Here is a 14,967-nt window from a genome sequence, read left to right as displayed (position 1 = left end):
TGGATTTTTACTCGGCCTGTTCAAATTCCTTCATGAGGGGTGTGTCACAGCGCATAGACATTTCCTGTTGAAATATTTATAGTGCTGAATTAGATTCATCAATTTCACACCAGTTTGGTCATCTAAAACCTGTTGGGTCCAGAGAAAGGATGCAAATGAAAGTTTACCTCCTTTTAGCTATTGTTATCGTGAACATAGTCCCTAAAATATTTCACAGTTGGCATATTGGTGATTGAGTAAATATCTGCCCAAATTGGCGCTCCACCATTTTAGAACAAACAACACAAAGGACTGTTGTTTTTGAAGCCATATCACTACATTTTCGTATAGATAGCTGGATAATCCTGAAAATGATTCCTGGCTATGCATCAATGTGACTGCTGCTGTTTATTTTTGCTGACATACCTGGCAGACTAGTTGGTAATTGGATTGAGGGAATCTTCTTAGTCACTGTAGTGGGGAAGTGAGCTGGGAACTAAATGGCTGCAGCTATGAGGTATCTTGACTGAGCCCTGCGGGAAGATAAAGGTAACTTTTTAGAGATTTGCTAGGGGAGACTGCGGCTGAGGCTTTGTCCCGGTGAACCTCGGGAGAATTTGCCCCCACGCTTTTGTAACTTTATTGTAGATACGTATTTCCTCACACACTCACTGAAATAATACCTTTTGGCTATTTGGTCATTGGAGACAGCATCCTATCACTTCACATTCAATTTTATATCAATAACATCACTTGGTCTGCATACTAGATGGCATGATGATGAGTGGCTCACAATTTAAGACAAATCAAGACTTCCAATTGTATGAATGTGAGTGTCAGTATTTAGTTTTTCTATATTTGTCCCATATACTATATTTGGCTGGTGAGGATATACCTGGCATGGTGTACCCGGCTTCTTGCTCAAAATGAGCAGCTTTACGCCCAAGCACAGCCGCCACCCTAATTAGGGCAAGTGATGTTGAGAATTGATGGATGGGTCAATGTTGTGCATACTTCAACCTAACTCACCTCCATCTGTCCAACTTGACCATCAGGTCGACAATTTGATCGCATTATTTCTTGACCACTGCAACTCCCATCCGTTTGGATTTAATAGTTTGTATTTCATGTAGAATTTTACATACCTTCTCTAATACAGTACTTTACAGTACTACTAATACAATGTTTTTTCAAGTTAGAATGTAGTTATTATCCATTAAATGGAACGTAATACAGACAAAAAAAAGAAGATAAAAATATTCTGGATTCATTTTTACTTGTCTCTTCAAAACAATATTTTTTAAGTTGGAATGCAGTTATTTCACGTTACATTTCAAATGGAATTTCTTACAGACAAAAAATAAGCTAAAAATATTCTGAATAAATTTTTACTTGTTTTTTATCAGAAAAAAAACATTTTGGGTTTAAATTTGGACTTGGACTAGACACATTATGTAAAATTGACTTTTTAATTGATTGCATACTAATAGTTTGGTCTCGAGAAGGCCCCATTCATCACGAGTGACAATATGCAACCAAACAAAGATGAATAATATTGCCCTGACAGTTTCTGACCTGGCAGACCTCGCCAGAGTCTGTTCGGTGAATAATCTCATCCATCCATCCATCCATCTTCTGAACCTCTTCTTAAAATGAGGGTCATGACTATGATAATATGATCTTCTCAAACTGAAAGAGGTATTGATGAAAACCTGGAAAAACGTCCCAAAATAAGAATTTCGCCTTATCGACTCAAATGTACTCTGTATATCATGTGTCCTCATTAGCGTTGTTGGTTAGCTGGAGCTAATCTTGGACAGGTACACATTAGATTGATCGTGAGCCCCTCACTAATGCTTCATTCACTACTTTATAAATAACGCTTCCATAAGTTTTGCTCACTTAAAAATGTGTTTTTTCTTGACAAATCATGCGTTGACTATCTGATCCAGGCGTACTGACTAGTTCTGGAGTAAGTCCTGAAATGTCTCGTTCCTCTTGCTCATTTCAAACCAAATGCTTTCAGTTTAAAAATGAAGAAACTGGCCTCGTTGTTCCAATATTTCAGAAAATGGCTGAATGTCATGATCAGATATGCACCCTGACAGACTGGCTGCATGTCTGTGCTCCAAATTCAGCTGGATGCTTTTCTACCCTGTACACACACACACACACACACACACACACACACACACACACACACACACACACACACACACACACACACACACACACTTACATGACAGCTGTCACTTTCAGCAGCCATAGTGCCATCACTATCTACCCTTTCCCCCAGGCCCTGACTGGTACCTGAACAAGGTAAAGCTGATGATCACTGATGTCAATGACAACGTCCCTGAGTGGAACATGAAGCCTTACCCATACCAGGCTGGAGTGTCCCCTGATGCCGCTGCAGGGACCTTTGTCTATCAGCTTCAGGCCCTCGACGGGGATGAAGGGAGAAGCGGAGCGGTGGAATATTTTTTGGCTGATGGTAAGATTTTTGTTCCTCACACTCACACATTTAAATTGAAATGTGGAAAAAAGTAGGCAGAGTTGTGTGCGTGACGCACAATAGAATCATGTTGATAAATCCATGTAGTCAGGCCGTGGCACAGTCACTCAGCGAGCCAGCCACAGGCATTCACACATTCATTCATGCATCCTTGCACTGTGAATGCATCTATTAGGTTTTTTTTTGTCTCCGTCATAACATCTAGCTTGCTTTCGGTTTTGCTTTCATAGGCACGCACATTGGGAGCCAGAGGGCTTCACGCTTTTTTTTTATTCACTTATTGAACACTCCTGCATATCTTCTACTTTTCTCTGCTGCACACAGACAATCCTGACAATGCCCAAAAATGTTTGTGGATATGGTTAACGGGATAGACGTTTGACGGCATGTCAGGGACCGAGATGTGCTAATCTTCCCAATTGAATTTAACAAAATTCTCCTGACTTGTATGCTTCAAATTGGGAAATTTGGGAACAGATTCTCCCCTCCCTTGTGACTGTGACTCTGTGTGCAAACTTAGGCAGAAGGGGAAGCTGTTACACAGTAGATCCAAATTTTTGTCCGTCGCTGCAAGAGTAATTGGACAGGTGACTCCATTCTATTGTGCACAAAAACTGTCCATTTAGCAATTTGCAGTGATTTATTCCCACTTTTGTTCCAGTTAAAAGAACAATGCTGTTATTGTTTTTCTCGAATATACAATGGTAATTGTAACCGATTACCATTGTTAAGATTTCACACAGCAAAGAGTTTATTGCCAGCTTTCTTATTGGGCTTTGGTTGCCCCAGCTGTGTTTACTTTAGCCTGTGCTGTTGAATGATTCCCTTTGATTTTGTTTTTATTCTTTTTGAAATTCAACAGCCCCCCACATTTGCGCTGATTTTATCTTACGCCACCAACAATGAGAAACCAGCACTGATTATGATGTTTCACATAAATGCGGCACTGATGACTCAATCGGTAAATGAAGTCGTGGACTCCGAGACCTCCAAGCATAGACACGCAAACACACGCATACACTAAGAAATATAGCAGGCAAAACATGGATTAAATGTGATCTGCGTACTAGGGAATCTCACTGAAATAAATTAAAATTGTCTTTCTGGATAGTGTGAGGATTATTTAGTCATCAGGTTGCACGGGTGGGATTACATTTTTTAAACGACAAACCACGACTCATGCTGGGGAATTTTCACATTCAAAGAGTGGTAAACTTGGATTAAGCTACCATGATAATATAAAAACTAAAAAATTGTTAATACGACTTATGTGGTGACTGCTTTTTTTTTTTATTTTCTGGAAATGTTCTGATAACACACACGCACACACACGCACACACACACACACATGCACACATGCACACACACGCACACACACACACACACACACACACACACACACACACACACACACATAGATAGATATTGAATATATATTTGAATTCAGCTCAGTTTATTGATTGTGCACCAGGTAATTGTCTATAACCATGTCTGTGCATTTAATTTCCTGAAAGGTGGTGATGGCTGCTTTTCTGTGGACAAGATGACAGGCCAGGTAGTAACCACGAACCAAATGCTTCAGAGGGACAGAGAGTACTTGTTAAGTGTAGTGGCCATCGACGGCTTGGGCGGACGCAGTGTACCCGCAATGCTCTCTGTGGTAGCCGGAGCCAGACCGCCGCAGTTTACCAATACGAGCTACTTGATCTCCATACCAGAGAACACGCCTGAAGGACAGCCGTGAGTAGCGCATGTGTAAACAAGAATGAATTATGTCTGATGCACACAAGCAACGTTATTCTGTGAATTGCATTACTCACACTCATACTTCTCTGCCAAATAATGTTGAAAAAAAAAGAAAAACAACATGATGCTATGGTATTTCCTTTTGTCCATTTTTAAAAAAAAATACATTTCGCCATATCCATTAAACATAAGTCTCTATTAAAGGGAGAGTGTGTAGAAGGTCAAGATTTTTGAGTGTTCATTCATTTTAAAACCCACAAATAATTTCAATGATGCATAAAAATGGCACATCTTTTTTAAAATATAATTGTAGGCCAGTAATTGCTAATTATATTATACATGGGTTGCACTTATCTTACAAAAACCTGGCTGTTTTGCTGCCATCTATTGTCTATGGACACTCAAAGGAGACATAATTAGCGAATGTACGTAGTTTCTCAAAGCACAATGACACATTGTAGATTTCAAAATCAATCTGCAGGATTCAATGCTGCATCGTTCAGCCCAGTCTGTGTTTGTCCAAAGGTCATCTGGATGCACGAAATACTACAACTAGTTTTAGTTTTAAATTTTAAGGCCCAAAAACTTGCACCAAAGACAGCATGCACCTGCTTGTCGTGCACATTTATACTGACTCAATTATGTGTGCCATTTGGGGACAGGAAAACTGTTCATAGACATCAACAGTGATATTGTATATTGTATATTATGACTTTTGACAAATACTGAGTATTCCTGGATTCTCAACACTTTGCCAGTTTGCCATGAGTTGGATTCATTTCAGCACACAGTCTGACACAAGACCAAAATATTTGGATTTTAATGTGCAATTACGCTTCTGAGCAAATTTTGAGGACCTTTTTCTGATTCATGTTGTATTTCTTCCCCAGTTTCCTAGCAGTGCTTGCCATTTCCTTCCAAAAGCAGCCACTCAGCTACAGCTTGCTGATCAATCCTAGCAGCCTTTTCAGCATTCAGCACGAGTCGGGTGAAATCAGTTTGACCCGGACGCTGGATTACGAGAGTGACCAGCGACGGTACCTTCTGATGGTGCGAGCCAATGAGGATCAGGGCGGCCTGAGTACGGCCACAGAGGTTAGTTTCATCAGAAAGTTATCCAGGCTGCTAAACTTGAGTCACGAAAAATGAACCCAGTGCTGAGCTACTCTGTAACATTATCACAACATGTCACTTAAAGATTTACTCTTCCTCAACTGAATTTCACTGAAATGAAAAAGCTGTTTTAATAGTTGGACCCTGCAAAAGTTGCAGACCAACTCGTTTTCTCCCAAACGCTAGATGGTTCAAATTGGCTGACAAGGCTGCTATGATCCGAACTCAGCATTATCCGGCTGACACCACAAAGGGGAATCAGCTTTTATTTCTCCTTGCATGACCGAGTGATGTTGAAAGGCGAGCAAATCTTCAGGAGGCCTAAATAATAATTATTTTCTTCATGCTTTGTTTCACTCTTTTGTTTGAGAATGACAATAGGTCTCTTGCTGAAAGTATCATCTGAAGATGAACTGCATGAAATATAGAACACACGTGGCACGAGAGCCAGAATCTAAAATTGCAATTCTCAAAGAGAACATTTCTAGATAAACTATTCATGAATTTAGTATGATTTAAATTATTAATCCAGAATTTGTATCCCAACTATTATATGCTAGGCAATTACTCTACTCCGTGGATTGAGAAGGAAAATCTTGCTCTGCTCAGCAGCATGTTGCGGAATAGAAGACGGAGACTAGGAAATCCTTTCCCAGCTATTTTAGGCCTATTTCTCAGCTGTCACTTTACACTTTACACACAGCGGTGACATAGAGCTTGTACTCTCGGAAGGCGGTTGAGGGTCTTTTGTCTTAAACATGCAGTAATGCTCGCACATGCTCAGAAAATTTCTATTTTGGACTTTAGAGGAATCATGGAGTAGTAGATGAACTGACATGAGAATGCAATTTTCTGTGGCACTTATCAGGTTCAGGTATTGATAACAGACGAGAACGACTGTGTCCCAGAGTTCCTTCAGTCCATATACAGTGTGGACGGAGTACAAGAAACTGTAACTACAGCAACGTCTCTGCTGCAGGGTAAGACTCTTAACCCAATATTTTAAATTCACTTGTTCCTCTCACATGGTGTAGCAAAAACTATCAGAAAAAAAATCTTGTTCATCTATGAAATTGGTCAGAAAACTTGGGTTTCACCCATAACACTTCTTTGGGCTCTCAGATTTCATCGTTTTCATTGTTATTTTGGGCTCTGAAATGAACCGACAAGAATGTAATGCATTTATTTGCATTCCTTCCCTGTATATGCAGTATGTAATGGCATGTGACTTCATCGATTTTGCATAAAATTGCCTTGTGATTATATAGTGTGACGTTGAGGGCATTTGTGTTTCGCTCTGGGAATATCATAGATAAATGCTGATTATGATGAGGCTTGAATCAAATTCATTGTTTGCTGTTAGAACAAAAATTCACTTGTGATTACACTTAACATCAAGAGCTTTTGTCAATTATATTTTGAAACAGCACGGAGTCCGTGTTTCTTTAACATGAACGCAGATTTGCACATTCACCCAAAAAACAAAAGACACATTTAATTCCAACATCCCTGCATTTTAGATTTAAATATTTCAGACAGTTAGTTATTTTGTATTTATTCAAATGTCCAAGTGATGGGGGGCTGTCTGTTCCCTGTGGGCCATCCATAGGTGATTCCTCGCCGCTTAAGAGTTGTGCTTTGAAACTCATTCTGTGTGGGCACGTTTGAAGAAATGTAATCTGAAAAGAACCGCACATACAGCCTGCAGTGGTGTACACTGCAAAGCGAGCAGTGACATGAAATGGCAACAATTTCAAACCCAAGCACCGACGCACACACAAAAAAAAAAACTGTGTGCAAAAGCAGCATTGGAGAATGAGCAAAAATAGACATTTAGGCCTCAGAGAGCTTGAAAGACTGATTAAAGTGTTACAGCAAATCTTTAGCACAGTGTATTATTTAAAAATGAATAGCTCTTGACGAGGCGGCTCGGTGGAACACTGGGTAGCACGTCCGCCTCACAGTTAGGAGGGTGCGGGTTCGATTCCACCTCCGGCCCTCCTTGTGTGGAGTTTGCATGTTCTCCCCGGGCCGCGTGGGTTTTCTCCGGGCACTCCGGTTTCCTCCCACATCCCAAAAACATGCTTGCTAGGCCGATTGAAGACTCCAAATTGTCCCTAGGTATGAGTGTGAGTGCAAATGGTTGTTTGTCTCTGTGTGCCCTGCGATTGGCTGGCAACCGGTTCAGGTTGTCCCCCGCCTACTGCCCGATGACGGCTGGGATAGGCTCCAGCGCGCCCGCGACCCCCGTGGGGACTAAGCGGTTCAGAAAATGGATGGATAGCTCTTGACGAAAGCCTAATCATTTGGATGAAGGGTGCACATTTTGTGCTTCTACGGAAAAAAAAAAAAGTACCAACACTGTTTAAAGACGCAGTAAATTGTAAAGTGTAGCGGGGGCTCTACGGCTAATTACATGACAAGATTTTGACATGAAAAAGACATTCCATCCTCCTACATGTAGGGATAGAACATTGAGGCTCTCTTCTCAAATGTATTTACTGAGATTGGTGGTAATGAGATATAAAGAATTAGTGGTTGAAGCAATGGACACTAGAACAAAAAGGAAATCAAAAGACGCAAGCTCTTGAATATCTTATGTTCAAGACTGTCATTTAAGTGCGCATAACTGCCAGTCTCAAGTTCATTGCATTTTGGTGGAAGGAGAAAGGAGCATTCCCGAGCTGCTTGTGCAATTCCTATCATAGTGGAAATACCACATGTAAAAAAAAATGAGGAAAATAGAGCTTTTGACAGCTTGTGCATGAAAATGTCGTTTGAAGTGCAATTCACCCCAAAAAATTACCTGTCAATTTTTTAGTCAAACATCAAATAGGTTTTAATTTTATTTGATTGTAATTAACACACAACAAAATATTCAAACCGAGGTCATTGCAATGATTCTAGCTCTGACATTGCAACTATGTGCGTATACGTCGTAGCTGTCAGGTAGGTGATCTAGGATATGTTCCAAGAATCTACAGAGATATACCGATTTACACAAATGTCAACATATGCATTAGTTCCTATCATCAGCATGGTTGTATGAAGTACTAATTGATTTTTTTTGCCTCTGCTAACAGTGATGGCCACTGACTGTGACTCAGGGTTAAATGCTGAGCTAACCTATTACACCCTGAGCCCCGACTTCAGCATTTCGCCCCACGGTACCATATTTCCTGCGGCTCGGCTGGACTACGAGAGGCCGAACCATCTCTATGAATTTGTGGTGATGGCAGTGGATGGGGGTGATGGGCCCCACTCTGGAACTGCCACCGTCCGTGTCAGGATGTTTAATGTTAACGATGAAGCCCCAGAATTCTCCCAGCTTGTGTGAGTATGTTTGACCTGTGCTTTACATGATTCCTCCATGTTTGTTTAAGAGAAATATGGATTTGGAACATCCACCGTTTGCCTTCCAAATGAGGTTGCCACCCGTCCCGTAAAATATAGAATTATTCCATTTAATGTCGCGTCTTGCATTAAACCAATATGGTGCACATTTTATTTTGTATTTTCATTCATGTCTAATAGTACAAATATCTGTCGCATGGAGACAGAAGGCACTGGGGACAGTCAGATTTATTATGACCACGATCTGTTCCCTCTACTTTTGCCACTTGGTCAACAAATTCTTTACATGTGTATCACTCAAATAAACCAAAGGCCGTGGTGTGGGTCCCTTTTTTTTTATCGATGAAAGGGGGCAACCCTACTTCCAAATTATCTATTTTCTATACTGCTTGGTGACCTGGAAGCTATCCGAGCTGACTGAATATTGCTTTTATAACAAAAGTTACAGTTCTTTGTTGTTGACACATTTACTGAAAATGCTCTACAAAAAAAGCAATGCTCAAAAACCTTCTGGTGATGCTGAAGTAACATCTTTCAGTGAAACACTTTACACGGCAGGTAAACTTTGGTCTTGAATAGAAAGGTAGTTGCGTCAGCGATACAGCTTGTTATATCACTCACCAAACTTGCTTGCCTGCCAGCTTGACTTCTGTAACAAAAATACTTGCTTGATGTTGCAAGACCTGTCAAGTATTAGGTAATATTGTACCCAATAAGGTGCACTCAATAACAATATGCTGCATGTTTTGATGATGATGTTCACGTGTGTAGAGAGATATACTCACTCGTTCCCTCTCTACCATCGTTTTGTATTCAAATGATACTCCTGCTTTGCTTATAACATTAAAAGTAAAACCAGACTTCCTAAAATAATCACTCTCTGGAGTGTGTTCTCAGCTCACGTTAAAATTAGTTGCAAATGAGCGGAATGGCACTAAATATAAATATTCTGGATTGTTAATGAGCTGTAGGACAGTGCTCTGTTGGAGCCTGACAATCGGGTGAGATGTTGGAAGATTCTGCAGCAAGACAAATCAAAAGAGTTTATATGTTTAATGGCCAGTGCTGTGGTGAGGTTGCCTCAGAGCTGAGTGACAAATTACAGGTCAGCCATGAAGCTGCGTACCCCGTTGCGGCTTGGTGGAGATGAATCACCCATCAGTGTTCTTCTGTAAACCATCAATCACCTCTGACTTGTCACCGCAGACACCAACATCCCACTGTCATCACCCCGCAACTACACATAGTCACACTGGAAACAACGCCAAATCTCACAAAGGAAGGACTTGTGCTGACAAGTCAAGTTAAACTCAGCAAGCGAGAAAAAAAGAAAAACGCGCCTCGCTCCTTCTTTGTTATTCTCACTCTTGCCTTCCTCTTTCCTCATGAACCTCTCACCCCTCACATATTATGTTGCTTGTCACATCAGTGCCAGCTTTCTTTTTTGTCGTCTGCTCCATGTTCCAATTCTCTTCATTGGTATGTCCTCAGAGAGGCAGAGTTCATCCCCACCTGAGAGTAGTGTGATCCAGAGAGCTATATCGTTCTCCCGTGTCTTGCTGGGCATCTCACTGCCTGGCACTTAAGAGCAAGCAAATCACTGTTGACATTTTAAAAGGTACTGGATCGAATAGCCTACGGTAGGCTTGGTATGCGAAAGCACCGTTTGTGCAATAACTCCAGCATGCCACCAGACGCTATCATTTGTTCCTGCTCTGGCCAGCTGATAAGACAGGTTAAATCACAGTGACACAAAAAATCCGCAGCTATAAGTCTCATCCACCTGCTCATCCTTTGCCCTTGTTAAACTTCTTTGCAGATATAGAACATTTGTTTCGGAGGACGCCGGCCCCAACACCCTCGTTGCCACGGTGCTTGCCAAAGACCCTGACGGTGATGGGATCAGCTACTCCATAACGGATGGGAATGAGGAGGGAAACTTCGTCATTGACAGCCAGAAAGGTGGCACTTCTTTGTTTTACAGGCACTCTTCACATTTGCCCTAACTCCAATTGACAGTCAAATCCGTCAAATCACACTTTTAATGTTCTTTCATAAATTCCTATGGCATGAGTGCCCTTTATTCTCAATGTCACCACAAAAAATGTGGGTTGATATTTCAAAAGGTAATTTTGATGGAAGTGCTGCTCTTTCTGTAATAATTCTCATAACTATTAAGCATGGCATTGTTTCGGAAACGTCTGCAGTGGATTTTTCTTGAAGAAATCTTCTGGCAATTCCAGGATTTCCTACATAGACGGCAGAATTTTTATTTTTTTTACCCTTTGATCCGAAACCAGTAACAATCGCTGTGACATTTGTCACCCAGCCCTCTCAATTAATTTTCACAACAACGTTATCATAGTTCCGCAAGCGCCTCAGCCTTCGTTTTATATTTATCTCCTCTACTTTTCTGGATTGTCAAAGCAAGAAAATGGAGAAGCTGATACTGTTTGTGTCTTGAAATTTCCACCACATGGTTTTCTGCTCACCATACTGTGTCAGCAAAGAGGGCATCCTCATTAAATAGCTCATGTCATTGGTAAACAAGTGTGACATTTAGGTTGTGAGAATAAACACGTACTAGGTCCCGCAGCTCTCTTATATTAATGTGTGCTGCATTGCTGGCAACGTCACTCGTTGCCACAGCCTGTACGGGCAGTCGGAACATCAAATAAATTGGACAAGAGCTCACATCTGTGAGTATCAACGTGCTGTGTCTTCAGTCACGTACACGGAAAGAAATGAATCCAATCGTAAGACGAGAATAAAGCCCTTTGTTCTCTCACTTGAATGCCTTTTTCGCACATCACAGGCTGCTTTTTCATCCTCAAACTGCTGATGATCAAGTCTATTACTGTTAACGAAAAAGATGTTAACTCACGGGCTAACTTTTCATCCTACCCTTTATCTTGAAAGCTAAGTGAAAGTAGACAGAAAGGCATCCGCGGAGCCTGGTTGATCTCTCAATACTTTTGTTGTTGAATAAATTTACCACCGGAGCAGGAAATCTTGTGAGGTGATACAAGTATATTTTAGAGATGACACCTCTGCTGTCATGCAGCCTTCATTCTCATTATCATTTGTAGTTTAATGGGTTTGTGGTCTTTGCAGGGTTGATTCGACTCCGCTCCACACCTTTGCCCAAGCTTCAAGGCCTCGAGTACATCCTGAATGTAACAGCCACAGATGACAATGCATCGGGCGGGCTGCACCCACTCTCATCCACGGCACGTGTTATAGTTGGAGTTGACGATGTTAACAACAACAAACCTATATTTCAAGAGGTGAGGGATCTCTCCAGCTTTCTCTATCTCGCTCCTCGCTTGCTCTCTCTCTGTTTCTATCTGTTAGAATACATGAAAATACCACTGCAAAATGGCACTGAGCTAGCCTCGAATACATTTACCTATAATCTATTTTCAGTCAATAGAAAATGTTGTTTGCTGTCAACCTGAATGAAGCCTACGCAATCAAAGACACATCCTACGCTTAGTTGAATTATTCAGTCTCCATGCACATTCGCCTCATTTTCCTCTAGTCAGTCCAGCTCTCCTATTGTTTTCGCTTATCCACCTTCTCTCTTTCCCTGGCCACCCTCTCCACTCTCTTCTCCCATGAGTTCTGATTAGCCTGTGCACCAAGTCTATCTTGTAGCTTTCTATTGGGAATTCAATTAATTGATGAAAAAATATGTTATCACTATGCAATACAAAAGCTATTTAATTAGCTTCCTAATGAATTGGAATTTACAGAAACACGTTGTCAGAAGACCAACCCTTACATATACTGTAGTGCCTGATGGTCTTGGTAACTCGTGTGTGTGTGTGTGAGAAGTGTTTAAAGTAGCGGGAAAAAAATGCATTTACATCGCCTACAGATGTTTAGCCTTGCCAGGGTACTAAGACTATTGCTACTGTACAAGACCGTCTTACTGTAATACTTAGCTTATCTGTACTATATTTATAATTTTCCTTATATTGTGCCTTGAGATAGACGTGAAGTTATTCAGGTCATTTCCATCTGAAATCATCAAAATATGGGATGGGCAGAAGACCACTGCACACTCCCAAAGACATGGGGAGGACATGCATAGCTAGCATTTTGTGGTCATTATGACTATACGTTTTGCTCTTATATTACAATATTGGAGCTCATACTGGCAGTTGTGCAATTCTTTTAACCACATGCTATGACCCTAACCATGTGTGCCAATGCATTTGGACCTTGAAGCTTTCTGTTCATTTTATTTTTTTCTTTCATCTCCCATACATAAGATATACGTGATTGCTCCTCCTCCGCTCATCTCTCTCTCTCTTTCTCGCTTTCTCTCTGTCTCTCTCTCGCTGTCTCTGTCTCTGTCTCTGTCTCTGTCTCTCTCTCTGTCTCTCTCTCTGTCTCTCTCTCTCTCTCTCTCTCTCTCTCTCTCTCTCTCTCTCGTTTTCATGGTCATTTAGTTGAAAGAGATGCAATCATTTATAACTGATTACAAACTCGAAGGGCTCCACAACACAGCTTTTTATCTGGGGCGCATGTTCATTAGAGGTAACAGATTGAGTCCTGGCAAAGACAAAGCTGCTCATTGCTGGAGCTTCAAAAGGATCAACTCAAGTGTTTCAGTTCTATAGATGGGGTCTACTGGGTTTTGGGGGTTAGGGTTGGAAACAGTGTTGTGTTTCATGTGAAGGACTTGCCAATGAATGTGCAGTGACCCAAGACATAATTAGTTTATCTTGTTTGATCCTCAGTCTGGCAGCATTTTGCCCCATTTGTGAGAGTTCTTCTGTTTCTGAGTCACTATTTTGTCACTCCTGCCCACTGTACCTATTTCAGTGCCAGCAATACCGTGAGCAGGCTTCAGTGCTGGAGAACCAGCCAACAGGCACTTTTGTGTTACAAGTGCATGCTGTGGACGCAGATGAGGGGGCAAATGGAAAAGTCAAATATGGCTTAATGCACAGAGACAGCGCCATGCCTGCCTTCAGAATTCATCCAGACTCAGGTAGAACATAACACACATTTTTGGCTTGAAAACATCAATTTAACATAAAGTGCAGATGACACAGTATTGTAATAGTTTTAATGGACTTCTACTTCACTGGAGAGCACATCATAGAATATCACATCCTTTTAACCCAGACTTTTTACTTTTAGGGGAGTGTCTAAATCACATGCAAAAATTGCCAACACAAGGCATTCCCGATTCGGATGTGGTCAGGTCAGGTCAGGTCAGGTCAGGTGCGAAAGAAAGAAAGCAAGTAATTCCTGTAGAGAATGCTGGGAAGACCAAACATGTCTAGTGAAGTGACAACACCGTCTGGCACATTATTTCTCGGGTATCAAGTTTACTTGGTATCTTTACTAGGAGAAAACGTTTTCTCAATGATAGAGATGACATGGTTGCTGCTTCATTGTATTTCTCTTGATGGTATCAACTAAATTTGGACAATAGTGTTTGGGCTGAGAAAAGAAATACTTTACCCATTCCAAATATGCCAATTTATTTGGATCTCCCATTGAGTTTGACACTTTAATTAAGACTAACAGAAAAATATGACAAACACATGAGAGACTCATGTTTATTTTGTTTGTATTGAAAAAATCAATATCAATATTTTGGAGGTGCAGTGAAGTCCGAACATGTAATCTTACGATATTTGCTTTCTTTCAGGCTCATCATCTTGTAGCTGAAATACTGAACAATCTACAGTTTCTTACTTTTTTCTTGATCAATATACGTACACATGGAAGATGGATAAAAACATGTATTGATTGAGATTGGTGGAATGTATAGTGGAATATAAGTGTAGCCATGTGTGCGTTTGACAGCTGATTATTGTTTTGTTCTGTTCACTCAGGAGCGATTGTGACGGCCCAGAGGTTTGACAGGGAGCGCCAGAGAGAGTATTCCGTTACAGTGACGGCCACTGATTGGGCCGAGGAACCGCTCATTGGAATCTGTCAGCTCACTGTCCAAATACTGGATGAGAATGACAATAGCCCCAAGTTTGAGAACATGCGCTATGAGTGTAAGTCGTTAATGACGATGATTATGATGCTTCCTAATGATCTAGAAATTGAATTGGAACACAAAACCCTAAGTGTGCCTTGTTTCCCATTGACTGTCCTTTGGAAATGAAGGTCAAGTCAAAGTCAAGTCATACTGATAAGCTATTGACTGAATGTAGTTTTTCATTGCAAGGCAAATATAGTAGCAGCTACTAAAATACATTCCTGTAGATGTGGGGATTGACCATTTT

The 14,967-nt window shown here is 41.0% G+C and overlaps 1 protein-coding gene across 1 annotated transcript in view; it reads left to right on the top strand.

Annotated features, from left to right (window-relative positions):
• LOC133157007 (neural-cadherin-like) overlaps positions 1-14,967 on the top strand; it is a 77,160-nt gene that overhangs the window by 23,726 nt on the left and 38,467 nt on the right. The window contains exons 2-10 of the mRNA XM_061283200.1: positions 2,276-2,473; positions 4,009-4,234; positions 5,131-5,335; positions 6,222-6,333; positions 8,437-8,686; positions 10,527-10,669; positions 11,822-11,994; positions 13,541-13,709; positions 14,566-14,736. Coding sequence (XP_061139184.1) covers positions 2,276-2,473; positions 4,009-4,234; positions 5,131-5,335; positions 6,222-6,333; positions 8,437-8,686; positions 10,527-10,669; positions 11,822-11,994; positions 13,541-13,709; positions 14,566-14,736 — 1,647 coding nt within the window. The remainder of the gene's footprint in view (positions 1-2,275; positions 2,474-4,008; positions 4,235-5,130; positions 5,336-6,221; positions 6,334-8,436; positions 8,687-10,526; positions 10,670-11,821; positions 11,995-13,540; positions 13,710-14,565; positions 14,737-14,967) is intronic.

The sequence above is a fragment of the Syngnathus typhle genome, linkage group LG7 (assembly GCF_033458585.1).
Source record: "Syngnathus typhle isolate RoL2023-S1 ecotype Sweden linkage group LG7, RoL_Styp_1.0, whole genome shotgun sequence".
In the NCBI taxonomy this organism is placed as follows: domain Eukaryota; kingdom Metazoa; phylum Chordata; class Actinopteri; order Syngnathiformes; family Syngnathidae; genus Syngnathus; species Syngnathus typhle.
Note: the sequence above shows the minus strand (reverse complement) of the source record. Positions and strands in the feature narration are given on the sequence as shown.